The sequence below is a fragment of the Leptonychotes weddellii genome, chromosome 7, assembly GCF_054177405.1.
Source record: "Leptonychotes weddellii isolate Sample4059 chromosome 7, ASM5417740v2, whole genome shotgun sequence".
NCBI classification, from domain to species: Eukaryota; Metazoa; Chordata; class Mammalia; order Carnivora; family Phocidae; genus Leptonychotes; species Leptonychotes weddellii.
The window spans coordinates 57,192,073-57,219,493 of record NC_138375.1 but is presented as its reverse complement, the minus strand read 5'-3'; the positions used below and the strand labels follow the sequence as shown (position 1 = coordinate 57,219,493).

The 27,421-nt window shown below is 48.0% G+C and overlaps 1 protein-coding gene and 1 long non-coding RNA gene across 10 annotated transcripts in view; one reads left to right on the top strand and one right to left on the bottom strand.

The window, feature by feature from the left end:
* LOC145722612 (uncharacterized) overlaps window positions 1–18,851 on the bottom strand; it is a 33,816-nt gene extending 14,965 nt beyond the window's left edge. For 2 of the 7 annotated variants that reach the window (XR_014146988.1, XR_014146993.1), the window contains exons 1-3: window positions 16,590–18,851; window positions 3,305–14,809; window positions 2,895–3,028 (exon numbers count right to left, since the gene is read on the bottom strand). This is a non-coding gene — a long non-coding RNA (uncharacterized LOC145722612). The remainder of the gene's footprint in view (window positions 1–2,894; window positions 3,029–3,304; window positions 14,810–16,589) is intronic. The other 5 variants (XR_014146990.1, XR_014146989.1, XR_014146992.1 and 2 more) reach the window with 5 other exon arrangements.
* Window positions 3,971–10,700, top strand: BOD1 (biorientation of chromosomes in cell division 1). Of its 3 annotated transcripts, none has more exons than XR_014146986.1 (4): window positions 3,971–4,207; window positions 7,595–7,719; window positions 8,793–9,061; window positions 9,949–10,700. XR_014146986.1 is itself a non-coding variant. In XM_006737941.3 (4 exons), exons 1-3 carry the CDS (start codon window positions 3,971–3,973, stop codon window positions 8,986–8,988), a joined length of 558 nt encoding a protein of 185 aa, XP_006738004.1. In that variant the 3' UTR covers window position 8,989; window positions 9,947–10,700. The 3 variants fall into 3 exon arrangements, 2 of the variants coding, with proteins under 2 accessions (XP_006738004.1, XP_030888974.1); XM_006737941.3 differs by having other exon boundaries at window positions 8,793–8,989; window positions 9,947–10,700; XM_031033114.2 differs by lacking the exon at window positions 8,793–9,061 and having other exon boundaries at window positions 9,947–10,700.
* Window positions 18,852–27,421: the final 8,570 nt, after the last annotated feature.

The following is a 27,421-nucleotide window of genomic DNA, read 5'->3' as shown; positions in this document are numbered from 1 at the left end:
AGCTGTTAAGGGTCTACTGTGTACCAGGTTCTGCATATAAATGATCGCTGACTTTCAGGACAACAAAAGGTAGGTATTAATATCATCTCCATTTCACAGATGAGCAAACCAAGGCTCATATGGGTTAATGGATGACCCTCAGTCACACAGCCAATAAGCAGAGGTGCTGTGTCCAAACCCAACGCAGATTCCAAACTTCTCACTCTTTTCTCAATATGATCTCATGTTGCCTCTTTCACTAGAAATCCTTTAGTAAAAATCATTCGAAATGACAATGTGTTAAAAACACCGAAGCCTGAAATGTTATCTAAGATGCATGTCCAGTAGGAAAGGCGGTGATTGTATTGATTGGTGCTAAGGACTCCTGCTTATTAAAGCCCTGGTTTTTAGTGTATATTTGGATCCATTTTGTCATAGATATGCTGGAAAATATCAGAAAGAAACAAACAAAATGAAGCAGCCAAGATCACATGGTATGGATGTAGCCAACACGCTACAGACAGGCAATCTTGAGAAACTCTGGATGCTGTTAATTAGGAAATGAACAGCTGTCCAGCCTAAGAATTGGCAGAGCTCTCTGGATGACGACACAGGAACAAGAAGAAAAAGGGCCACACCACGAACATGAATAAGAATCAACAATGTGTCTACCTCAAGTGGCTGTGGTGTCTAAATGCAGCCTTGGATTCAGTTCGTAGGGCTCTGGAATGCTCTTGCTTATGGACCAGGATCTTGGGTTACATGGTTGGAACGTTACCAAGGCAACCCACAGACTGACTTCTAACCTTGGGGTCTGCTTCCTGGCCCAGTCTCCCAGTCCATGTAGTCAAAAATCACGGATCATTTGGACATATATTACAGACAGCTTACTGTACTGTCCTGACTCCTCTGAATATTGGCTATATTATGACATTTGATTGAAGGCAGTATCAAAAATCTTAAACAGCGTTATCCTGACTTAGAAGAGCAAATTTCCCATTCATTCATTCATTATTTTTTTCGTCCATCCATCACACATTTTCCAAGAGCCTGTATATACCAGACACTTTCCTAGGTGAAACAGACAATCCAGTCATGGAATTTAGAGATCAGTGGGGGAGACAGAGGTAAATCAAATAACCCCCCAACCCAAAGGTAAATCTACAACTGAAATGTTATTAAACATTTGCTGAGGACCAGGAATTATACTAAATGGATTGCCAAAATGGCGCTTAATCCTCTCCAAGGTCCTGAGGAGTGGAGGCTTGGAGAGGGGATTCAACTTTCCCAAAGCCACACTGCCCCAAAGTGACAGCTGGAATTCCAGTCCTGCACCACCTGATGCAAAAAGCCCATGCATGCACTTGGCTGCTTTTTCATATCTCCCTCAGCAGCCTGTAGATCTCAACTCTTTCCGGCTCCTGCCCTTTCTCCTTTGAGACCTAGGTTTGGGCTTAATGGAGTTTCCACTCTTTTATGCAGTCTTTGATATAAAATATTCCAGAATCTAGAATGTCCAAGTCACTGGATTGGGAAGCTTGTTAGAGACCAATTTTAAAACTGAGATCCTACAATTATTTTTACCTAAAGAATACCTAAAGAAAATGAGACTACCTGGGCCGAAGTTAAAGCAATTATCTCCGTAGAATTTCTAAAGGTCCTGGATTATTAACAGAGCAAGGGTGCCCCCTAGTGCACTGTGTATTACACATTCCTTGACTGGGGATGAGAGCATTCTGGATGTTAAGCGGTGGCTTCCTATTGCACGTCTGGATTAATAATAAGCCTCCCCTAGGCCTGATCACCTTGGCTCCCCAACCCCCCACCCCATTTATATCAATTCCAGAGGCAAGGCCTCAGATATATGGTACAGCATCTTCTCGCGATTCAGAATTCCACCAACCAGGACACAAGGATCCCCACACTGAGATTGCCAAAGGCTAAACCACCTACTGCCAATCTCCAGGATCACTTTCCCATTAGACCAATAAATTGATCCATCATTTCCTGCTATAATGCCTCTCTCTTTTCTGGAGGTTGTGGCTTAAGGGATACCCACCCTTTACACACACACACACACACACTCTCTGACCTTATCCTAAAACTACCAGAAACAGGAACTTACACATTCACTTTGAACTAGGTTTTGTGCCCCAGGCTGCGGATAGAGTGATGAATGTATCACATTCCCAGCCCAAAGCTTACACTCTAGTAGGGGAAACAAGTGGCTAATGAGTCTATTAATTATTCACTTTTCACTATAATAACTGCTACGAGAGAGTCTGCTCAGAGAGTCTGTATCAGTGAGACCAAAGGCAGATTAGGTCTGAGGGTCAGAAGTGTTCCCTGAGGAAAGAGTAAGGTGTACCGTGCCAAAATGGGAGAAAAGGCTGATGAAAGTGATCAGAGAGCTTGGGAGAGAACGGACATGGGGTCCAGGTAGCCTGACCTGGGCTTCTCCTGGGGCTAAAGGTGGTAAGTGTGAAGTCAGTTAGTCAGAATTGGCATAGTGTCAATTCAAGGATGGTGAGGTATTAAGAGAATATCATTAACATTAATGTTTGTCATTAATTGAAAAAGACTGAGCTGGATGTTAAAGGATGAGTATAAACTAACACCTGAATATTTAGTTTCAGAACAAAACTTTCTTGAGTAGGAAATGTTAACGCGGAAAGCATCCCGAGTCTATTCTGCCTCTTCCCAGTAACCAACAGTATTGCAGAATTTATTATTTACAACCTCTCCACTGCTTATATAAGATGAGGAAATAACAACAGCTGACCTAATTGCCCCAAGTGGGCAGGAGTTGAGTTAATAATAGGCTAAAGGCTGAAAGGAGAAGAGGATAGTGGTGGCAGCCACGGGGTTCCCATGGTGAACTGTGGCTAAAAACAAATCAGGATAAAAAGCCTTACCTAGTGTGTGATGCCCGCTAGATCTCAGGAGGGTTAAACGCTGCAAGATTTGTATTCAGAAAACCTGAGTTCAAAGCCGCCTCTTCACCCTCTAGCTATGTGACCAGGGCAACAAAATGTCTCCATTTCCGCATCTGTAAAACAGCAATAACAGTAACTGCTTTTTAGTTTCTTGTCAAGTAGTGGGTGTAAAGGGCTTAGCATCATGCCTGGCATATTCCATTTACTCGACATTAGTTTATTATTATCACCATTATTATTGACAATGTTTTTTATCTGGGACCAAATCCACACACGTAAGAAATTCAGGGAAAACTTTTATCTTCTTCGTCACAATGTTCTGTTATTTTCCAATTTTTAAAAATAAGTATGCACTGCTATTAAAATCTGAAGGAGTAAAAAGTACCTACACATTTTGACATAATACAAATTTGATTAGTCCGCTGTTGCCCAAATTTCCCGGGCTCCTATTGTTCAAGGAGAGCGTGGGTGTGCACTTTAAAAGCAGATTCCTAGGCCCCGACCGAGAAATACTGAATCCGAACATCTCAGGGACAAACCCGTTAATTTATACTTTTACTCAGTCCCACAGATGATTCTCATAATCGGGCCCCTCCTGGGGCCTGTTGATTCAAAGCGAGCGCTGCAGTGACCGGACGAGGAATGCCGGCGCAGGTTCTCGCAATCACTAGCACCTGAGCCTACAATTCCCACACTGCCCTCGCAAACCAGCGCTCAGCGAGCCGGAGCCTGCCGGGAGTTGTAGTTTCCGTCAGCCAGACCTCTACCTATAAGAAAGGCGGAGATGACTGCCGAAAACTTCCCGCCCCACAATGCAAAGGCCATTGGTGACGTCATCTGCAGAACGCCCGGGATGGAGCGGGCCGTTTCTACCGCTCCTACCGCCACCTCCGCTGCATCAGAGCCTGCCTCCTCCTCCGCCGCCGGCCCCTCCCTACCCTCTTCTCCCGCCGCCACCTCCTTCTTGGGCGCTTCTGCCACCTCTACACGATCCAGGCCCTCTGTCCCTGAGAAGAAGTCGTGTTCAGTTTCCTTTGTGGGCCCAGGGCGCAGCCATGGCGGACGGCGGCGGCGGTGGGGGCACGGGCTCGGTGGGCGGCGGCGGAGCGGGCCAGGCCTCGGCGGGGTCGGCGACAGGCGCGACGGGGGCCGGTGGGAGCGGCGGCCCCATCAACCCGGCCTCACTGCCTCCCGGCGACCCACAGCTCATCGCTCTCATCGTGGAGCAGCTCAAAAGCCGGGGCTTGTTTGACAGCTTCCGCCGGGATTGCCTGGCGGACGTGGACACCAAGGTACCTGGGGCCGACGGGGTAGGACTGGGCGTGAAGACAGCAGAGTTGCAGGTTGGCTTTTCTAAAGCAGAGAGAACAACAAAAGATACTTTTTAAAAGTCTCAGCAGTGAGGTATTAGGCCGCTTGAGGCAGTACAGGAAGCTTTCTGAGTGGTGTACACGTGGGTTGGACTCCCAGTCCGATTACTGTTAGCTGTGTGACGGTCCAGTCGTTTCTCTGAACTTGGGGATTCAGTACTGGTTTCAGAGCCTAGATCCTGTCTTTCCCAAGCTGAGACTTCTTTAAGCTCCTCAGTAACAAACCTCTGTGTGTTAAGAACATTGGAGAAGGCCAGGTAAGGAAGGGAGAATGGTTTGAATGCACAATCATCAGAACGTTGTAGCAATTTGTTCCTTTTCTCTAGCTCAGTGATTTGCAGGCTTGAGTGTCCGGTTGAATTAAGGTACACTGGTGCAGAACCCTTATCTTGTACTCCATCGTGGATTAAAGAGAATTTGGTGCCAATTTTAGATCCTAATGCCATAGGTCAACCCCCTAGTAAAATGCTATTTCATGTTACTTGCCAAAGTCGTGGAGATTCAATGAAGTCAGGTGTGTTAAGTGTCAGACATACAGTAGTTGCTGGAATGTTCCATTCTCTCCCATTTCAGAAGCTTTTCTAACAAGACTAGGGTTGTAGGTTTAGGAGGCTCTGTTACTGACTGAGCCCCTCTAGGGAAGTGATTTCTCCTCTCTTAAGAGAATCTGCCTACCTAACAAGAAAATTGTGAACTTAAAATTATAACTCAAAGATAGGGAAAGACATCTTCCATTTATTCATTGAACATTTATTGGCCTACAGCATGTGGGCTGTGTGGATACAGGAACAAGTAAGTCACTACCAGTCCTCAGAGCTCATACTCTAGGGTAGAAAACTGACAGGTGGACCAGATGCTATATACACTATGTGGTGTTAGAAGTGCTTAATATTTAATGCTTAATTTTCCTTATTTAAGGTTCTCAGGTACATATCAACTGAACTTCCACCTTTCCCAGGACTCTGGGTGTTCTCAACTTCCCATCACAAGTTCTCCACTCATATCTCTTATGTTCTGTTTTGTGTGGCTAAATCAATGTAGTATGCATGGTATTTTTAAAAGAGAGAAAGAAAATTAGTACTGTAAAGCTGTTGGGGGAAAGAGAGTTGGAGCCTTCCCCACGTAACACCTTAGATGTTCCTTCCATTAGTGCCTGGGTGGTTTTATTTTTGGAAGACTGTGTGTTTTCAGGCACTGTTGCTTTAGCCCCATGGTTCTCAGTTTGCCTCTTGGATCAGCAGCATCAACATCACTTGAGAACTTGTTAGAAATGTATATTCTTAGGCCCCTTCCCAAACTGCTGATATATTTCAGGGAAAATGTACAGATGATGTTTGTAATTGACTTTGCAGTGCACCCAAAGTACAAATAAATAGAACAAACTGATAAGTGAATCAAGTGAGGGATAGATAATGCAATAAAATGTTAATGGGAGGCACAGTCTGTCCTTTCACTTCAAGAACTGAAGGGATTGTTCTATGTTGTCAAGATCTGTTCAGGTTTGGTGGTGACATTTGCTGTCCTTTGTCCTTTTACGGTAAACAGTAACTATCATTTCAAACCAGGTGACTTATTTTGAATACTATAAAGTACAGTAGCAGGATGCATAGTTCCAAGTGACAAATTAATTCTAGTTTCTTTAAGCAAAGTGGTGAATCTGTTGACTTGGGCACCCCAAGAAAGGACTGATTGAACAAACTGTCAGAAGAGTAGGGATGCATTTGGAACCGGGGATGCGCCTCCAGGGCCATCTTTCATTTCTGCTCTTTATAATATTTTACTGTCACTGCACAGCAGAGTCATCCATTTGGTTACTGGTATTTTGATTACATCTTACATCTTCTTCCTCTAGAAAGGGACTCTCAATTCTTGTTCAAAAAATCCCAGGGAACATCAGCATTGTCTTAGCATGGGTCAGGCACCACATTTGTGGTCAGGAGAACATGGCACCCTCTGTCCTACCCTTGTGAGGAGAGGAAGGAGGAGTTGCTAGGTAGATAGTACATGGGTGTTTGTGAATCCGTTCTCTTGGCCTTTTGGAAGAGTCCACCTATAGAGTTGAAGCCTGATGATTTTTTTTGTCAATTTCATCTACCTGACTGCTAGCAAACTTTTGCCACAGTAACACTGCATAATAAACCAAATCATGGTGACTTATGATAAGCATCTATTCTCATGCTGATAGGGCTGCAGGTCAGCTAAAGTTCAGCTAATCTCCGTAGGCTTCCGCTGGGAGGTTTAGGTGGCCTGGGCTTGGGTTTAGCTTGGGCTACATATAAACTCACCTTAGGTCCCAGGACATGCCGTCATAGAGGGTCACCAGAGCACAAGAACCAAGCCAGACAGAGGACGACCACATTTAAGGCCTCTTGTCACTAGCACTCCATTGACCAGACTGTGTCGCATTGCTAAAACTCAGCATCACTGGGGTAGGGAAGCAGTCTCTGCCCAGGCGGAGGGGGGCAGGGGTAAAGCCTAACAGCAATGCACGCTATTATACCTGGTTTGAAGAAGAGCAGCTGATCGTACCAGAAGGTCTTAGAGGCTGAGAATACATGTTCCATGTATTCACCAAGTTCCTTCTAATTTTGTTCTGATCATAGTTGGGTCTAAAACCGACTATGAGCCGGTAAGAGCCTCAAGCTCCATTTTTGGACTTAAGGTGTGCTTCCCCTCAGCCTTTCCCAGTGTTCCATAGGCTTTGACTTCAGTCTCCATTCTCACATCATGCTGAGGGTTGGGTGGCCCTTCATTTTATGCAGTGGGCTTTCCTGAGCCCTTATTTATTGCTGAGGATACCCTGCGAAGTAAGTGGGACAGTAATATTTCAGGTTTACAAATGGAAATAACTGAAGCTGAAAGGTTGGTGACTTGTTGAAAGTCAGACAGCCGGTTAGTGATGGTGCCAGGCTAGAACCCAGTTCCTCTGATTCAGAAACAGTCTAGGTCTAACCTTGGCTTTGCCACATTTTGGCCATGTGGGCAAGTTGTTTACTTTTTCTAAGCATAAATTTCTAATCTCTACAATGGGGGCAGGAGAGAGTTAATAGACCCTCCCTGTACCATTACTTGGAAAGTAAATGGGATGATGCATCTGGCCTTGTGCCTGCCCACCATAAAGTAAGCCCTTGGTTGCTAGTTAATTCATGCTCTACTGTACTACAGAGCTGTCTTCATCGTCATGCTGGAAGTGTCTTTAAGGGCTTGAAACATCTACATTTCTGTGGGAAGCAGTATTCTTAAATGACTGACTTCTAAGATTTTGGTGCATGTAACTTCTTACCTTGCCTCTTCTTTTTAATGTTTCAGCCAGCTTATCAAAACCTGAGGCAGAAAGTGGATAATTTTGTGTCAACACATCTGGACAAGCAGGAATGGAATCCTACAATGAACAAAAACCAGTTGCGAAATGGTCTGAGGCAGAGTGTAGTTCAGTAAGTAATTAGAATTAAGAGTGAAAAGGTGGTAATCACAGCATGATGTACAAGAAAGCTGATGCGCGTCATTATTTGGTCAAGGTGGATGGTACTTTACAGCAAATCCCACGCACAAGTCGCAGCAGTCCACCCCTTTATTAAAGTTAAGGTTCAAGTAAGCAAAGGACTCAACTGACATTCTTGCTACTTTATCCATCCTCCATAGGCCTCCTGTGTAAACTCTACCGGGTGCATTGAAAGATACTCCAAATTCTGAAACCTAATTCCCTGCTCCTTGAAGTTTGCAGTGTAGTTCGCCCATACGTGGGAGTTTTATACCAAGATATCAGTGTTTGGATCTTGGGCGAGAGGTCTGAAGTGGAACAGCAGCTTTTAGGAAGGCATGGAGCCTTATTAAAGCACGTCTGTCACGGTCACAGCCTGAACCTTAGTTAGTTCGGTGCCACTGCCAGTCACCTGGTGACTTCTCGGTGTCACTGGGCACTGCAGCAGAGGCGGGCCATGGCATCTGGCTTTTTCTACTCTGCTCGTGATCTTTTTTTGCTCTTATTACTAGCACTTGTGTTCAGGTCTTGATCCAGTGAACTCTCCTGGAATATCTAAAAGCTTGTGAAGCCCACCTCTTTAGAAATAGAAATATCGGGGAATTGTGCTGAGTGAAAAAAGCCAGTATCAGAAAGACGCGTGGTGCTGATTCCATATATGTAACACTGGTGAATAAACAATGACAGCGATGGGGACAAGATGAGGGGTGCCTAGGGCTTGGGGGTGGGAGGAGGCGGGTGAGTGTGACCCCAAAGGGATAGCCCCAGGGGATGCTGTGGTGGTGGAACTAAGACCTTCATTGTGGTGGCGGTTACCTGCGGTCACTCATGGGGTAAAATGGCACAGAGCTACCTGGGCAAACACACAACGGAGTGCAGCTACGTGTGTGAAAACTAAGTAAGGTTGGATCGTCCTGGTGTCATTTTTCCAGTTGTGATATCGTACGGCAGGTACGCATGGTGCAAACGGGTGGCTGGGGGAAGGACTCACGGACCTTCAGAGAATGGTCTGTTTGTCTCCACAAGGTCAGGGATGTTGGAAGCTGGAGTGGACAGAATCATTTCTCAAGTGGTGGATCCCAAACTAAACCACATCTTCAGACCACAGATAGAAAGAGCGATTCACGAGTTCCTGGCGGCCAAGAAGAAAGAAGCCGTGCCAGCGCCCCCTCCAGAGCCTGAGAGCCAGGACCCCCCAGCTCCCTCCCAGGATGCTTCCTAAGGTCTAGTATCCCGTCTTTTGTCCAGGAGCATTCATCTCTGGCTTATAAATATATAAAATGGATAGAAAAGGGGTAAGCCACTATTGGGGATCATGTTCTTGATATATTCAGAAAAACATTTACTGCAGAGAGACTCCACCGACTGTTCAAGAGTCATTTTTTACTGAGAACTCATGGGTAGCATTCTGTGTTAGTGTGATCTTCTGTGCCGCCAGAGCTAAACATTTAAGCTGTGGATAGATGCTTCATTAGAAACCAACAGGGATGGTTGCTGTGCACAAGAGAAATTCAAATGAAAGTCCTATTTTTCTGAAGTTGATTGAATGAGTCTCATACCTGGACATGAGTTAAACTTGGGTTTGCAATTTAAATATAAAGTCAAACAGTGCCTTCTAAAATGGCATCCTCAATGGGACTCACAGTCTGCTTTAAGCCCTGCTGGATTTCCTTGTATTTAGAGATTAGAGTTTACCACTGTCAACAACCGTGGGATTCCTCTGTTATGTGCGTGCCCCTTCCTGTTACATTTGGGATTTAACTTCATCTTAAAAGTCAGCTACAGGTGCACAAAGCCACGCTTTTTGCAGGCTTTGAGACCTTGGTCAAGGTGAGCAGTAACCAGCAGGTAAGCAGTGGACTCTTACCTAGCCATTGTTAGTAACCTGTCCCCTGATTCCACTTCGGTGTTCTGTTTGTCAGATTCATTAAGATGTTTATTATTTTTGATAGGAAAGCATCAGTGAGTGAACAGAGCAAGAGCACAAAGCTTGGGTGGGGCACTGCCTTAAGAGGGGCATTGTCTATTTGTGCCTGGACTCGGGGGAGAACTCAAACTCAATTCCATTATGGAGTATAAAACATTACCAGTTTTTCTAGTTTAATTGTAAATTCCTTTAGGAACATAAAATTAAATGTAGTCTCTTATCAAAAAGCCTCTTGATCTGATTCTCTTTTTAGAGTATGTCTGACACCTTTTGGAAGCTCCGTTGAATTAACCATGAAGAAATGGATTCGGTTACTTAAGAGGACAACTTCAGAATGAAGACAGGCTGAGGTCGTCACTGATTTCAACGTTCAGCCTTGACTGTGGGGCAGTGTCCAGATTGAACAGGCAGTGACAGTGGACCGTGTGTGCCCCCTCATTGTGCTGCCGTCTGGTCAGCCTGCCAAAGGGGGTGACAGCCAGTAGACACTACAGAGATACAAAGAAACACTACATCAGTCTGGGGTTGTCCTGAAACAAACCTTTATACTTGAACTTGGAGACTGTGTGGATTTTAGGGTTTGTGCTCGGGGATCCCTAGAGGGGCTGTAGCTACAGTGAAGGAACATAACCAGTTCCAAAGAACGACAGTAAAGGTTAGCATGGAGTAGGAAATTAGTGCTTAACTGTCAACTAGAATGTTTAAGCTGTCAGCACCAACTAGCTCAAAAGTTGTCATGACCCTCTTGTACGTGAATCTTGTTGTAGCTTCAGTTTCCTTTCCTCCGTAAGAGGTGACAACACATGGGACCGTAGAATGTGTGAGGAAGTGCAGACATCAGGTAGAAGGAGAAACATCTGCAGGCTGTCTGTCCAGGGCTGCTGCTTATCCTGCAAGGGCTAGTGAGTCTTGGTGTGTTTATTTTATTCTCACGTTTGTGTTTTTTAGAAAAGTTGAATGATCAATAAATAGCTTAAGTTTTGTAATAAAATCATTTGATACTCCTACTCTGAAGCCTCAACTGAGTGTAGCCTCCAGGCCTGTGAACCTGTGAGGAGTAACCTTTGTCCTCTGCCTGCCATTCTGTGCCCACGCAGGGGTAGTGGGCGGGGGAGGGACGGGTGAGCAGAACTTGGAGCTGCCCACCCCCTGGAGCTAGCAGGTAGCACTGGAAGTGGGCAGGCAGTCCCTCTTCTCCCCTGGACCATGACTGGTGCCGGTCACTAGCTGTGAGGGCAGAACGATCTCTCCATGTTCCTCGAACCGAGTGTACAGTAGCATCACCCAGCGATCTTGGAAAGGTGCATATTCCGACCCAGAAGTTCTGGAGTGGGATTGGAATGTGTTCTCGTGCTCCAGGGGCTGCTCGTGCTGCTGGTCCCTGGCAAACACTTTGTACGGCAAGCCTTGAAGAGTATCAAAGCTTATATCAAAGAGTTTGGGTCCTTAGTGGAGTCTGTCCCTAGATATTGTTCATCCAGTAAATTGTCACCTACTTAGCTGGTTCCCTGTTGAAATGAACTGCCTCCACCTTGACCATTTCTTGGCTTACAGTGAAGTTTGTGGCTCTTATGTCAGATGCTCAGGCACTGGTTTATCCTATTTCTGCCATTTACCCTCAGCTTCTATTTACTCATCGAGGGGAAATGGGTTCCCATGCATTCTGGATCGCTCCCTGGCACTGTGAACGAAGTAAGCACTAACCCGTTACAGCAGTGCTGCTGAAGGTAGAGTCCCTCACCAGCAGCAGCAGCATCACCCCGGAACCTGCTAGAAATGCAGCCCCTACTCCAGACCGGATTCTGAGACTTGTAGAGGGGCCCAGCAAGCCCTCCCAGTGATGCTCTGCATGCGAAAAATCAGTTTAAGGCACGTTTTTGGGAAGCTGGTGATGTTGACTGGCAATGACAGTTTAATTGTGATTAGTGTGTAAACGTGTCTCTTCCAACAGCTCCTGAGGGGTGAGACTATCGAGTTTTTTTGTCTTTTTTAATTCCTTGCAAGGACTCTGCTTTGGGGCATTTTGATGTAGAAATGCTTGCATGTAACTTACACCTGCTCTGCTTTCAAAAGAAGTGTCTTCTGAAGATGAGTTTGCTAAGCAGCTCAGAACATTGGTGAGAACTCTGCAGAGACTTACTGGCTATTCAAGATAGAGGAGCATTGTCTGTGGGGACCCAGCAAAGGTCAGGGTCTGGCGTGGGCCCAAGGCTGGCATTGAGGTCCGGGTTTGAAAACTGCATCTGGATCAGTCCTGACAGGGCCAGGCCCTGCCCCTCTTGGCTGCCCTAGGAGGCCGAGGACAGGGTGGGAAGCAGACAGGACAGCCGGCACGGCCAAGCTTTTGTTGGCACTGCATATCACACCCTGTCCATCACCTTACCCGTGGAGGAGCCAGGAGGTCAACTTTTATGGTCTTGTCACTGGGGATGGGCTTGGCTCCAAGGCCACATGGTAGTAATTACTCGTCCTCTCAAATTGGTCACACTGCCTGAGACCTCGCCAGTCTTTCTGTCTCCAGTGTCCAAACTGCCATTTGGCCATCCTTCCAGAAACACTGCTTTTATCAAATCTCTTCCTCACTCTGGAACCTTTGGAAGGATGTAGACGAACTAGGCGCTGACCAGGTGGCCGACATTTTCATACGCATATATTTAATTCTCATGACCCTGTTAGGATTTATTCTCCATAACCTAAACTCAGGTGAAGCAACATACTCATTATACAACTATTACGTAGGGGAGCAAGGTTTGAACCCAAGCCTCTGAACTCAAAGCTCATGTTCCCCTCCCCACCCCACCCCCTTGCTACGCTGCCTCCTTATTACTTAACAGAACAAGTCAAACTTGTCAGTCCTTTGGGGTCCACCCTTCATTCCAAATGTAGGCTAAAATCAAGTCAGCTGGACCTCTTGCTACATCTCAATGCATACCTTTAGCTCTAGCCAGTCTGCTCCCCTCACGCAAATGCCTATCACAGAGCAGAGTCTGCAAACTCACTCTGCCCTCCAGACATGTTCTATTGACCATGGAGTTGTAACTATTGTCTGTTGTTTTTAATTACCAATATTTCAAAATGGGGAGAATTCCATATAGAGCTCTCTTTCTGGTTCCTAATGAAAAATGTCAAGGTTTGGCAACATATTTGTATTCCCGCTGGATAACAATCCGCCAGAATTCTGTAGCAACTCTGCACTTGGGAGAGCATGTGGGACATGCAGATGCCACTGGCTGGCTTCTCTCATTTCCATCACCCTGCTGGCCCTGAGGGTGTTGGAGATACTTGCCCCAGAGTGTCATCGTCCTGTGATTAAGATGATTCAAAACATCTCCAGCTAAAGGGCCAGATCTTCTAGACTGATTTTCATGGAGACTAGATTTTCAGCTACCTGAGTTGGGCTCTAGAATTTTCAAGCTTGGAATGGAGTCTGAAGTTCCCTAACATCTCTCTCTCGGTGTCCAGATTGAACCTATCCAAGGATGAGGGAAGGTCACAGAACATCGCACATAGAGGTGGGCTCAGGGTACAGCTAGGACGGAGACTGAGAGAACCAGCACACGGTATTCTCAGAAGCCCCCCAGACTCACCCTGAGTGGCAGTCTCGCCAGGGCTGGAGCCAGAAGAGGGCTTGTCTGTGTAGCCTAATTGATGTAGGAAGCTCAAAGTCTTGTAAATGAGAGAGTGAAGGGTAGCAGAATATGCCACCCCAAAATAGGACCGCAGGAGTTCAGGACCTGCTACCCCCAAATCTTCCTCTTTGATACACGGATTGCTTAGAGCTATAGGCACTTGAAAAACGGCAAATACAGGGAGAGGCTTTCACTGAATTGCTTTTATCTGCCTAAAGGCAGATACCAGATACCCAAAAGGAACACTCATCACAGATCCCCTCCCGGGAGGTACATCACCTAGGGAGGACTGACTCTCATAAGAGAAGAGACTAGAAGTCAACCCCACACCCTGACAAACTTCATCACAAATTATTCTACCTCCCATCTGTTCTTCCAAAGGCCCATTCATCTCTCCTAAAAATCACTGACTCTCCCCTAAGAGGCCTACCAACCCCCTCTTCCTTCCCTGTTGAGCTGGTATTTAATCCCAAATTCTAAGCCACCTCAGGGAGTTAACTTATTTTTCCCTGGGTGTTTCCATGGTGACATGAGGTATCCATGTTAAGAAACTTCTGTGTTTCTTTTGTTAATCTGTCTTTTGTTACAGGGGTTTCAGTCAAGTACTCGAAGGGTAGAGAGAAAATCATTTCCACCCCCCTACAAGAGCAATAGATTGGATTTGGCAGAAGTTAAACAATGGTCGGGGTGGGCATTTGAATGACGCAAAGCTTACGCAGTTCTCTGAAGGGGGCAGCACCCGGTCTCCACTGAGGTGATTCTGTAGGCAGGTGGGAGAACTTTGTCAGACTCGGCCCGGCCTGGAGTCGTAATGACGGCCGTCCTCACAACAATCCTATGAGCTCATACGGTGTGCTGGCTCAAGGCTCAAAATTTGAGACCTGACTCTGCCACCTGGGCTCTGGGGCGGCGTCAGTGATGATAGATTCTGTTTTGGCTACAGTGCGTGAACAAAGAAACACCAAAATCTCATCAGCCGCACACAACTAGTTTCTCACACAAAATGGCTGTGATCTGGGCAACGCTCCAGGGCAAGTCTTCAAGGCGACATTTAGCATCCTGGCTGCTTCAAGCCTTTAGCGCATCCTCTCAACCCAAGACCTCTTCCGTAAGAGAATAGCAGAGGAAGAGAACCACGGAAGGTCTCCCGTGAAGGATGAATGATACAGCCTGCGAGTGATACCATGGCTTTCACTCACAGCCCACTGGCCACACCTAGGCACATGGCCATACCTAACTGCAAGGGCACCGAGAGGTACACACACTCACGTGCCCAGAAGGAGAGGAGAACCAAATGTGGCTGAGTCCCAGAAGGCTACCTCAGTGTGCCTTCCCGTCCACTGAATATACCGTGTCTTCCCGCAGAGATCCTGCTCCTGCTCCATGGAAGATGATCTCAAAGTACCATCTACTGGCCTCATCCATCATCGGCCCGGGAGGTCTCTGTGTTAGCGGTTAGGCAGGCACCTCCTCCTCAGACCTCAGAACTAAAGAGAGAAGTCATCCGCCTGAGATCCCCTCCCTCCACCAACCTTGACAGAGGATGAACTAGGAAGGGGAAGAATGGAAAACATTGTAGTTCTGCTGCGAAGCCACGGAACCTAGCATGGCGGGTGTCCCTGTAGGCCCGGCTCAGCCTGCAGTTCTCTGTGGCCTCTGGCGCCACCCTCTGGGAGGTTCTTCCACGGCCACTGTGTCTCCCAACGCACTCTGGCCACACCACACTCGGGGAGTCTGAACTGAGAGGCTGTCTGGCTTTCTCAATCCCCGTCCTGCTCTAGGAGACCAGAGCCCCAAGGGTCATTTTATGTTCCGAGTGGAGACTTTTGGAGCCTGGGGATCATGGGAGTTTGGGTCAGAATGGCTATCCTATAGACGTAGTAGGAGCGTTACCAGACAGATTCCAACCGGCAACATGGGCCAGAAGCCACAGTCACGATTTTTGGGGGGGACTCGACTCATAAATCTCTTGTATTCCTTTGCTCCCTTGCTCTCATACCTCTCTCTTGATGGAAACTTTGAGGCTATGGGGCTTCCATGCAAAAGCTACACTTTTTTCCCTGAGCCATTCTGTCCAGCTTAAAAGTTGGCCGGGGCACCACATCCTTATCTGATCGTTGCATGGAGGCCTTTGTCATGTAAGTGTTCTCTACGTTTGCTTCTGATCTCATCTCTTTCTTGTAAGACCTTGCCGAATGCAGGCAACATCAACCATATGATGCTATTAAAAATCCATTTTCCCGCCTCTAGAGCCACAAGTTCATTAGGTACATGATCCGCCCCTGAGCTGCTGCTGCCCAGTATTTACTACTTTTACGTAGGTTGACTGATTTACATTTTTGCAGCTTGCAACTAGAAAATGCCCTGACCAAATCTTCTAATGACATCTGATTGACTTGTCCGTGAATGATCCCCCAACTGACAGATGTGTCTTCATCTGACAGATCGGGTTTGCACTTACTACATTACCTAAATCAAGCTCTTTATTTTGTAATAATTTGATTCACAGATAGTTATAAGAAATAATATGAGAGCGCCTGTGTACACACTGATATTTACCTGGTTTTTCCATTGGTAACATTTTACAACACAATAATATGATCCCACATCCAGGACTGCTTAATTTAAAAATGGATGGCCTTTGCCTTTATTTCTGGCTATTTGCACATCAGAATGATTTTGTGAGTTCCTCAGTGCCATGATATTTGAGCTTACTTTTTGCATTAAGCCTAGTCATTACATTTTTAAAAATTTTTTTTCGTTTAATGATTTGTTTATTTCAAAAAAAAAATTCTTTTTGCACACTTACAAGTATGTCAGGCAGTGCCCTTCACCATGGGATTACAACAGTGGCCATGAAAAACGTGGCCCTTCCTCAAATCACGAATATATTTCACTGGTTTCTCTGACACAGGGGGGATGGGGAGCGGTGTTTGGAAATGCCACAGAGGTGACAGGAAGAGGGAGGCAGAGGGAGAAATCCATTGAATTCATCAACAAGGGCCACAGCAGTTTCAGCTGGAAAGCCAGGGGCTACTGCCAGACGGCAGAGCACTGAGGACACAGAGGAGGGAAGAGGGCCCCTCGCCGGCACCTCTTCGGTAATGACGGAGCTATGTGTGTGTGTATTTATTTTATTTACATAGACAATGCTTCTGTGTGGGGAGACAGTCCAAGGGCATGAACAGGTTTCACAGGGAGAAGTGTCCCTCCCATCTCCCAGATACCCTCCAACAGCAACCCCCACTGTACCAGGTCCACACTCACCCCTCCAGAGACGGCTCAGACGGGCACAAGCGTGTCAGCTCCTACATGTGTCCTTAGCTGGGACGCGCTCCACCTCTCCAACTGTCCTCAGGAGAAGTTCCCGGAGAGAAAATGATCGCAGGCTTAAGAGCTCTGAGTGGCCAGCAGGTCACAGGGGTGGGCTGGGGGTGGAGGCGATGGGCAAAATGGCAGCCCCCTAGCGGCTACAGGGTCAACGATGCTCAACGATCAGGTAAGAGGAGGCAGCCTGTTCTGAGTGCTTGCCACATGCAGGCCACTCCAGCCACGCCAGTAAAGGGCGTCCCTGCAGGGAGACGATATCATTGTCCCCACTGACAATGAAAGAAACAAGCACTCACCCGAGGTAAACCAGTGACAAGAGTCAGAGCTGAGAGTCCAACCCTGCTCTGTTCATCTCCAAAGCCATGCTATTTTTTCCCATTTTTTTTTTTTACTGTAGTAAAATACACATAAAATTTGCTGTCTTAATTAAGCAACCAATGCAGTAGCATGAAGTACATTCACATGGTTATTCAACTGTCGCCACCATCCATCTCCAGAACTTTTACATCTTCTCATACTCAAACTCTGTCCCCATTACCACCAGCTCGCCATCCCCCTCCGCAGCCCCCGTGACCACATTCTACTTGCCGTCTCGGTGAGTTTGAGGACTCCAGCCCCCCCGGCTAAGCGGAGCCATACGTTATGTGTGCTCTGCGGCTGGCTTATTCCTCACTGAGCCCTACCACCTCATCCTCAGACCTCATTTAGGTTTTGCCAATGGGTCCCGACTGCGTTCAGTATAGTGAAGGGATTCAGTTCAGAATCACACGGTGCATTCAGTGGCCTCATCTCTTTCGTCTCCTTTAATCTGGAACGGTCCCTCTTTAAAATTCCAGGCCAGATCTTTTGTAGAACAGCTCTTAAACTGGGTTCGTCTGATTACTTCTCATGATGATATTCTAATCCTGCATCTTTGACAGGAACATCAGGAGCAATGATGCATTCTTGTCATAGCATTCTATGAGGTGCATGAGTTAGATCTATCCCTTTGTGGCTGATGTTAACTTTGATCACCTGATTATAGTGGTGTCGGCCAGATCCTTCTTTTGTCCATTTGTAATAAATTAGTATTTTGTGGAGAGGGACTTTGAGATTTTGTACATATCCTGCTCTTCATCCAACATTCATGCCCATTGACATAGCTCTGTTGAACCAAGTATCATTCTTGACCATGGTCAAGTGGGCATTTTGAAATTCCATCGTTCCTTCTACACTCATTAGTTGGCATCCTACTATTGTAAAAAGCTTTTTCTTGTTCCTGTTTATTGATTCACTTGTTTATTTCTATCTGTATGGACCCATGGATTCCTATTTTACTCAATGTGTTATACAATCTGGGGCTATCATTACCTCATTCGGCATCAGGTTGTCCCAGATTTGGCTGGTGGGCAGACTTTCCGACTGGCTTTTGTATCCTGTGACATTCCTCCCTCTGTCCTTGAGCACCTCCTTACTTCCTGACACAAGGAGATGGTCTAGGCTTATCTCCTGCTTTTCCTGCTCTTGCCCTGGAATCTGCCATTTCTCCAAGAAGCTTTGATTCCTTTGTCTGGTATTTAAAAGTCACACTAAGCTCCGGATGTGCCCCCGCTCCCAGGCCTTCCTGGGGTGCATTCGAGTTTCTTTCCTTCCCTTAATTATCATTCTTTCTCTAGCCTCTCCCGCTATCCTCCATACATTTACAGCGGATCGGTCACCTCTACACAGAACCACCTCCTGTCACCACCAACACCTTGAACCCGGACAGATGGCCCCTCACCCGTTCTGGCTCTGACACCCCATGCTGCTCTCCTGACCCTCCTCCCATCTCCACAGATGCTGACCTAATGGCTCGGTAGCTGTTTGCAAACCTCGGACCCGAGCCCTACCTAAAGTTCAGGTGGTTATGAACAGACATAAGAGAGGGAACTGGCCAGGGGTGGTGACGGTCACCACAGGGTGGTGACAATGAAGAGATGGAAAGGCTGACGCAGTGAATCACCACCACGTGACAGCCCCTGCCAGGCAGGGCAGGTGGCTCGGACGTCTCTGGGCTTGGCTAGAAAAGGAAACAGTGGGGTTACCTCCCAGACAGTGCAGGATAGCAGAGAGAGCAGGTTTGGGGGCCAAGCTAGCCCTTCGTATTCTCTTTGTTCACGTTATCTTATTGTCTCCACCCCGCCACTCCCCCACTCCCCCACCCCCAATCTGCCTTTTGTGTCTCTTGCTGTGGCTCCGTGTCAGTCACTCTGGTAGCAGGCCACCTGTCTTTCTCATGCCTGCCCAGAACTTACTCTTCCTACACCCAGCAAGACCCCCTCACACAAACACACCAGACTGGGTGAAAGGCCACGCCGCCATTTGCACGAGCTGTGGAAACCAACAAAAACTTATTTATAGTCCACAAATTATTAATAGGCTGGGATCTTATTAATTCCATCCCCAGTACACATCTCCCCATAAACGCGTGGGCAGGGGTGGATAGAAACACAGTGAACGTTATTGGATAAAACCCCCATAAAAGGAGTATCGTAATACATCATTCCACTTCCCCTCATTAAGTCTGTGCTGAGAACATCCTGTGGTTTACAGCTGTAAAACCAGTCCCATCTGACCTAGAGACCCAGGACCACTTCTGTCCTTCCTTGGCCCAGCCTCCCGCCCCCTGAAAGAATGTGTTTGCACAGTCAACATCAGTAAGATGGTCCCTGACTATCCACAGATCCTGTGGCCACAGCCTGGACACAGAACTCCAGGGAGACAAGCTGGACCACACGGGGCGGAGAGGGGGCTGTTGGCCCAAGCCAATTCCGGGATGACATGGTCTTGAACCAAAATCAGCTTTAAGAAGGCCAGCTCTGCCTGTTTCTCCATGCCCAAACGCTAACTCCCAGAACTTGTCATGCCAGGGAGCTGCAAGGTGCTCCCTCTCCCACCCGAGGCAGAAGAGAGAGGGGAAGGACAGCAAGAGAGGCACACGGGCCCCCAGTCCTGGAGTGCAGCCGACCTGAACCCAGGACAAGTCAGGCCAGAGAAAATCCCATGCCGGGTGGCCACGAGGAGGGAGGAACAACATGAGAAATGTAGAGGACTCTTCCAGGCCTTGCTCTCCATGCTGGCCTCCTAAGCAGAAAAGAAAGAGGAAGAAGATGCCCGGGCCAGCTCTGAGGGAGCAGAGTCAGCTCTGTGCCACTGTAATTTCATGGACGGACAGAGAAAGGTGATAACCAAGGGCACTGGGCCTGTGAGTGGAAACTGGTGACGCCACACTAGCCCTGTGGCCCAACTGGGGCCCTGGAATTTGACCAGTTCCTACAGCACTCGGTCCCCTGGTGAGTGAGGGTGTCTGTTGTGGGATCAGCCCCAGGGTGGGGTGAAGGGAGGTGCAGGGGCCCAGGGAGGCAGGAGCAGACCTTCTGCAAATCTGTCAGGGGTTGCTGCAAGAATCAGAAACAGGAGGTGTGTGGGGCGCCTGGGTATCTCAGTGGGTTTGGTGTCCAAGTTTTGATTTTGGCTCAAGTCATGATCTCAGGGTTGTGGGATCAAGCCCCGAGTCTGCGCTCAGCGAGGAGTCTGCTTGAGATTCTGTCACTCTCTCTCCCTCTGCCCCTGCCCTGTGCACACACACACTCTCTCTCTCTCTCTCAAAAGAAAAGAAAGAAAAAAAGAAAGAAAGAAACAGGAGGTGTGCAGTTCCCAGCAGCTACCTTGGGGATGGTTTTCAAGTGCCCTGATGTGGCACTGGCCGTGGACATGGGGCCCGTCCATTCGTGAGGAGTGATAGAACCACATCCTCAAGGAACAGGGTCACCTCAACTTCTACCTCTGTTATCTGGCAGCTTTTCTTGTTCCGTGGGCTCTGAGGGGTGGCAGTCCTCTCATGGCCAGGCTCTGTGGGAACAGAAGAGCGATAGGAGAGGAAGGGGAAGAGGGAGAGGAAACAGCGAGAACAGGAAGCTTGGAAATACCCACGCCACTCAGCCTGCCTCTTTCCGTCATTTAGGGAATGAGATGGTGCCTGAGGGCACCGGCCATACGGGGCACATAGTAAGTGCTCATTAAATATCGCTATTGCCCTAGAAATGGCTGCCGGAGCAGCAGAAGTGGTGGATGATTCATTCAACCATGAAACATCCCAGAATGTAGAGCAGCCATCATCCCCCCTTTTTCCAGATGGAGAAACTGAGGTCCTGGGCTATGAAGCCACCTGACCCAAGTTGCCCCACTGGCCTTCGGGCAGCAGAGCCAGAACAAGGGCTTGTCTCCTGCAGGAGATTCCAGAAGCCCAGCTCAAGGCATGGACTTGATCTTGCAAGCAGGCTCCAAAAGACCTGGGGACAGGAGAGAGAGAGAGATGGAAAAGGTGGGGCACGGACCGGGCAGGGCCGTGCAAGAGAGGAGGCAGATCTGAGGGGCAAGGGGGTCGGAAGCAGGCTTACCTGCCGGAGAGGGTATGATGGGCACACGGGAGGGCACGGAGAGGCCCTCGGACTCTGAGGTCTGCAGGAAGCAAGAGGGAGCAGCCACCGTCCGAGCTCTGGAGGGAAACCCACCTGACCCCTCCATAGCTGAGTGAGCTTGGGCACGTCCCCTTAACCCTCCTCAGTAAAATGGGGGAGATGGCAGTCCTCCTCCACAAGCTGCCGGGGGGAGGAACGAGGCCATGTCCAGCACACAGCTCTCAGCCATCGCTCAGCCGGCGCATCACTTGTCGTTGAGCCAGAGAGATGGCTGAGCCCAGGGCAGAGATGGAGGCCGGACTTCCGTCCCCCTCAGACACACCCCGTGCAGCATGCCTGAACAGGGAGCCACGGAGACAACCTGTGAGACAGGCCAGCAGGGGCCCACGGTGCGTTTCCCTAGAGGAAAAGTGTCTGTCAGAAGAGATCTTCCCGGGCGGATAGCCAGGCTCCTTGGGTAATGTGCCCCAGCTCTGTTGCTTCCTACCTGTGTGACCACGACCAGTCACTGGTACCCTCTGAACCTTAGGCTCCTTATCTAGAACGCTGCTTTGAGGACTATAGATAATCTTTAAAGGGAAACTGCGGGTATTCATTTTACCTGGGGAGGCAGAGTAACCAAGGGGAAGATAGCACAGACCTGCAGAGAGATCAGGGCTCAAATCCCAGCCCTCCAAAAAGTAGCTAAGCAGCTGGAGGCGAGTTTCTCAGCCTCTCTGCGGCATGAAGAGCTGGGATAAGGCGTGTGAAGCCCTCAGTACAGTCTAGCACGTAGTAAGGACCTACAACATGGTCGCTGCCTGCTAGTTTCCCTCTCGGCCTGAATCTGATCCGGGCCTGACCTTGCCTTCTATCTCACCCAGGTTTTGTCCCCAAATTTCCAGCCGAGTGTGGCCTGAAAACTGTCTTTGTGGGGCAGCCACCCCGGCCCAACCACAGCGCCCGTCTCATCAGTGCCCCTGCTATAAACAGACAGAGGCCGTGTAAGCCAACACCCACTCCCTGGTGGCCCCGAAGGCCACGGGCCTTGCAAGAGGTCAGCTGGAGGGTGGCAGCCCGGTTGGACGCAGATAACCACAAAAGCCAAGGGCAGGGCGGGCCACGAAAGACCCTTAAGGGCCAGGCAGAGCGGCAAGTGAGGCGCAGAAAGCCAGAGGGCATCCAGGCCGTGTCCCTGACTTCTGTCCCACCCACCCTCCGCCAGGATCCACCAGGGAGGACATTTTATTTCTTTGAAAGAAATATTTTGACAGAATGACTGGGATGGAGGGTGGGGGGAAGGGCAGAAGTCAAGGAGAGAGCGAATCTCAAGCAGACTGCCCACTGAGCACAGAGCCCAGCACAGGGCTGGATCTCATGACCCTGAGGATCATGACCTGAGCTGAAATCAAGAGTCAGACACTCAACCAACTGAGTCACCCATGCTCCCCCACAAATAAGTGTTTGTTAAAAAATACATATATATGAATTTACAACTCTATAGCTGTCTCGATTTATTTTTAGAACAAGTCACAGTTGTGTTTACCTTTAAAAGTATGCATTTACTAAGCTAGTATCTGACCAAACTGATATAAGCATTACCTCTTGGTTGCTTGTGGGTGGATACATATACATAAACTCTTAATTTATAATTGGTTTTATATAAGAGATTGACGTCAGGCCTCAGTCCATAACACTAGCGGGGGAGGGGGTCTCCAATTAGTCTTGGCACCTGAGTCTCCTTGCTTTCTTTCTGTTTAAGGCAAAACGACCTGAAGGGGGTAATTTTAAACACCAAAGCTGCGAATGTTCTGTGTTGCTAGGGAAAAGCTCAGAGCAAGCTTCTCGGAAGCCCAAGGGTGAAGATAAAAGTGGAAATGACTAGTGTGTGCTAGAAAAGCACCGTTCCCAGGAGGGAGCCTGGAGCTCAGAGCACGTCAGGGTGTGGAGAACTATCCCCTCATGAGAGCAGAGGAAGGGCCCAGAAGGCCTTGCTGAGGGATGCGGCAAAAGCCAAAGGCAGCGCTCCTTCAGCCTATCCACACGTCATCCGTGCCCCTGGAGCCAGACCCTCGTGTCACGAATAAGGTGTCACCCCTGTCTTCGGGGAACTCACTTTTCAACGAGGGCTACAGACGCAGAAATGAAATAAGGTAGGCAGGACTCCCCAAGCACATCTTGGCCCTGCTTTTAGTTCTGCACATGGAAGGCTAGAGAAAACTTCCTCTGCCAGGATCCACCAGGGAGGACATTTTATTTCTTTGAAAGAAATATTTTGACAGAATGACTGGGATAGAGGGTGAGACCCTTAGCTCATGTACAAATGAACAAGGATATGACTGAATAGCACAGGGACAAGGAGACCAGGAAAGGAAGGTGTCTTCTCCTACGGGGAAGGGGAGTCAGGACTGGATGAGAGACATGGGAAGGCTGAGGACCACCGGGACGAAGGGCCAGAGAGAGACAGCCTGGCGGCAAGATGACCAAACAGAACATGAGAGAAGGAGATCTTTAGGGTTTTTATTGTGGAGAGCACGATGTAAGCCCAGGCCTCTGGCCCACGTACTAAATCTCGAGTAAAGTCTGCAGTTGACCACTGCTGCTCATGTGTGAGTGGATGATTTTGAGAGCTCTCAGAGGGGTTGGTTTTTTGTTTTATTTTTAAGTAACAGCTACCATATGCCAGGCATTAGTCTACGCACTTCACACCACTGATGCATTTAATCCTCATGACAATTTTGGGAGGTTAGTTCTATTATTACCTCCCCATTTTCCAGGTGAGGAAAGTGAGGCACAAAGAGAATAAAGAACCTGCCCCCAGGCTCACAGTTAGTGGGTGGCGGGCCCAGGATCCAGCCTAGGAAGCCTGGCATGATGCTACGGAGGAAGGACCCCTAGCCTGGGCCATACATTCTAGAGGCCCCTGCTCTGCTCCTCCTCTGACCATGCCTCTCCCCCAGGGCAAGGGCCAAGGACATGCCCACCTGGATCCCATGCTCCTCCCTTCCCTCCACTGGTAGACCGTGGCCTGGGTACTCAGTGTGCCAGAATCCCCCGCCCAAGTGGCTCTGGCAGGTAAGACAGGGGTGCCCCTGATCAAAGGATGCTGACAGGAATGGACACGGGGAGCGCCACAGCGGCCATTCCCGAAACACACAGTGAGCAGCTCAACGTGTCAGCCCACTCCAGGTGCCATCACAAGCTACCACAGACCGGGGGCTTCAACAACAGAGATTTACTTTCTCACAGTCGCAGAGGCTGGAAGTCCAAGATCAGGGTGTCGGGGAGGGCCCTCTTCCCAGCTTGCACACTGCTGACTTCTCCCTGCCCCCTCACATTTTCCTCAGTGCCTCATTGAGAAAGACAGACATCAGGCTCTCTGGTGTCTCCTCCTAGAAGGGCCCTAATCCTATCAGATCAGGACCCTATCAACCTTAGTCCCTTCCACAAAGGCCCTATCTGCAAATACAGTCATATTGGAGTTTAGGGCTTCGACATATGAATTGGGGGTGGAGGGGGGTGGTGGTAGGGAACAGGGACAAAACATTCAGTCCATCATGCTTACCAGGAAAAACATGGGAGTCTAGGGTAGTGGACGATTCAGGCTCAAAACCCAGAAGCAGGTGCATGCTGCTCAGGGTCTCATATGGGGCAATAATGTCTGCACAGGAACCAAGGGAGTGGACTCTGGAGCCTGAGAGCAGAACATCACTGCAGGGACGGCAGATACAGAAGAGGAAGGGCCTCCCCTCAGCAGGGCTGTGCAGGACTGCTGTTCAACAGCGCCACCTTGTGGTGCAGATGGTCAAGAGCAATAGAGGATTTTGCCTCTCCAGGTCCCCCTGCATCTGCTATTTCAAAAGCAGGACTAAGGCCCTGGGGTTTTTGGAAAAATCAAAAGCAAGATATTAAACTTTGTAACAACAGAGTTTGGGGGTATTCAAGTGATTAATTAGAAAAAAAGAAATATGACCAGATTCGTACCTTAAGCTCTTGGTATAGGTCATATCAGTTCCACAGGATATGAATGTATCTGCTTAGCTGTTAAGCAACTTCTTATTAAAGTGCTTTTTAGCCCTTCAGACCAGCTACTCTTTTAGTATAGTCCCAGCACACAAGGGCAAAGTCACCCCTACATACCCACAGAACACGGGACACTTTAGTGGTTCTCTCATAAAATGTTTTTTAAAAGAGAAAACTCAAGGAAGAGCCATTGTTTAGGGTCTGTGATAAACTACTGTGTTCAGATTTGCGGGAAGATTGGGATATTTAAAGACCCTATCAATAATCTGTTGAAATGTATGCTTTTAAAAAAAGTAATCGTTTACAACAACGAGATACCACCACACACCTATTAGAATGACCGAAATCTAAAACACTGACACCAAATGCTGGCGAGGCTGTGTAGCGACAGGAACTCTCATTCACTGCTGGCGGGAATGCAAAATGATACCGCCACTTTGGAAGACGGTTTGGCGGCTTCTTACAAAACCAAACATAATCTGACCATACAATCCAGCAACAGCACTCTTTAGGTATTCACCCAAAGGACTTGAAAACTTATGTCCACACAAAAACCTACGCGCAGATGTTTATAGCAGCTTTATTCATAATTGCCAAAACTTGGAAGCAACCAAGATGTCCTTCAGTGGGTGCATGGATAAATAAACTGTGGTGCATCTAGACACTGGAATATCCCTCAGGGCTAAAAAGAAGTGAGCTATCAAGCCATGAAAAGACACAAAGGAACTTAAATGCAGATTACCACATGAAAGAAGCCAGTCTGGAAAGGCTACAAACCATAGGATTCTGACTATATGACATTCTGGAAAAGGCAAAACTATGGAGACAGTAAAAAGATCAGTGGTTGCCAGGAATGGGGTGGGGAGATGAACAGGCGGAGCACTTTTCAGGGCAGGGAAAAGACTCTGTATGATACGACAGTGGTGGATATATGTCATACTTTTGTCCAAGCCCATAGAATGCACAACACCAAGGGTGAACCTTGAGGTAAACCACAGACTGTGGATGACTATGATGTCTAGTTCTGTCCTTGGTCACAACTATCCCACTCCAGTGAGTGACATTGATAGTGGGGAGGCTGTGCGTGTGTGGGGTCAGAGGATATGTGGGAAATCTCTGTACCTACCTCTCAATTTGGTTGTGGACCTAAAGCTGCTGTAAAAATTAAGGTCTTTCTTTTTTCCTTCCTTCCTTCCTTTCTTTCTTTCTTCTTTCTTCTTTCTTTTTCTTTCTTTCTTTTATGTAGTAGAAATGTGAAATCATTGAGTTTTTTAAGAATCAAGAGCTGGGGCTCTGTGTCAGAAGAGGAAATGTATTCTTTACCATTCACTCGCTTTATTTTGTGCAATCCACTGTTTCTCAGACATTGTGCAGACATCGTGTCCTGTCATCCCTTCTCGCAATTATAGAAACGGAGGGGCAGAGAGGTGCTAGTGAATTGTCCAAGGTCAAATAGTAAGTAATGATAGCCGTAGGAGTCCGACCTGGTCTTGCCATCGCTCTGCTGGTCTCTCTGTAAGAGGAGGTGAAGCGTGCAGCAAGCATTGGGGAAAGTCTGAAAGCTGATTTCAAATACCTGCTAGGAAGGCAATGGCTTCCAAGCCAGGATTCAGGAATGCAGACACCATGTTTAGCCCTAAACCTGTCTACAAACAGCCATCAGAGGATATTTTCTGTCCGGTTGCAAGGGATTTGTGCACAAGACACCTGAACTTAGGACGAAACTGCATCCCACACCTCTGAGTCTGCAGGCAGCTCCAGAACAGAACCACCAAGACTTCAGACAATGTCTCCAGCAGCCCCTGAGCCAACGTGTGGGCGCAGCTCATGGCCTGAAGAGGAGAGCACTAAGGAAGCATTATGTGACTGTCACACACGGAAACCTCAATCTCTCCTGGAAATAAACCTCAGCCCTTAGGTGGCACCAAATCCACTGGCAGGGACTCCATGACCTTGGCCAGGCTCTCACGGAACTTCCTGAGACATTCACAGCATAATCAAAAGGACAGACACTTAGGTGCCCGTAAAGTTTCCTGGGGATGGGGGAGAGACACACTTTGGCAATGGTGGCATTTTATTAGATGGCTGGCCCTCTACAGTAAAAATAACCTTTGTATTTAGTAGCCAGATCTGGTTTTTTCCAAATTACTTTTGCCTTTCTTTAAACAATCTAATCCAGAAGAGTCTTTCCTTTCATCACAGAGTGTAAAAAATCTCGGTGGCACTCTCCCAGACCTGGGACTCACCCACTCACAAGTCCCAAGGGCCCAATATGCCCTGATCAGGTGATTCTGGGGCCTTCGCTGGATAGCACGTCATCTCAGGAGG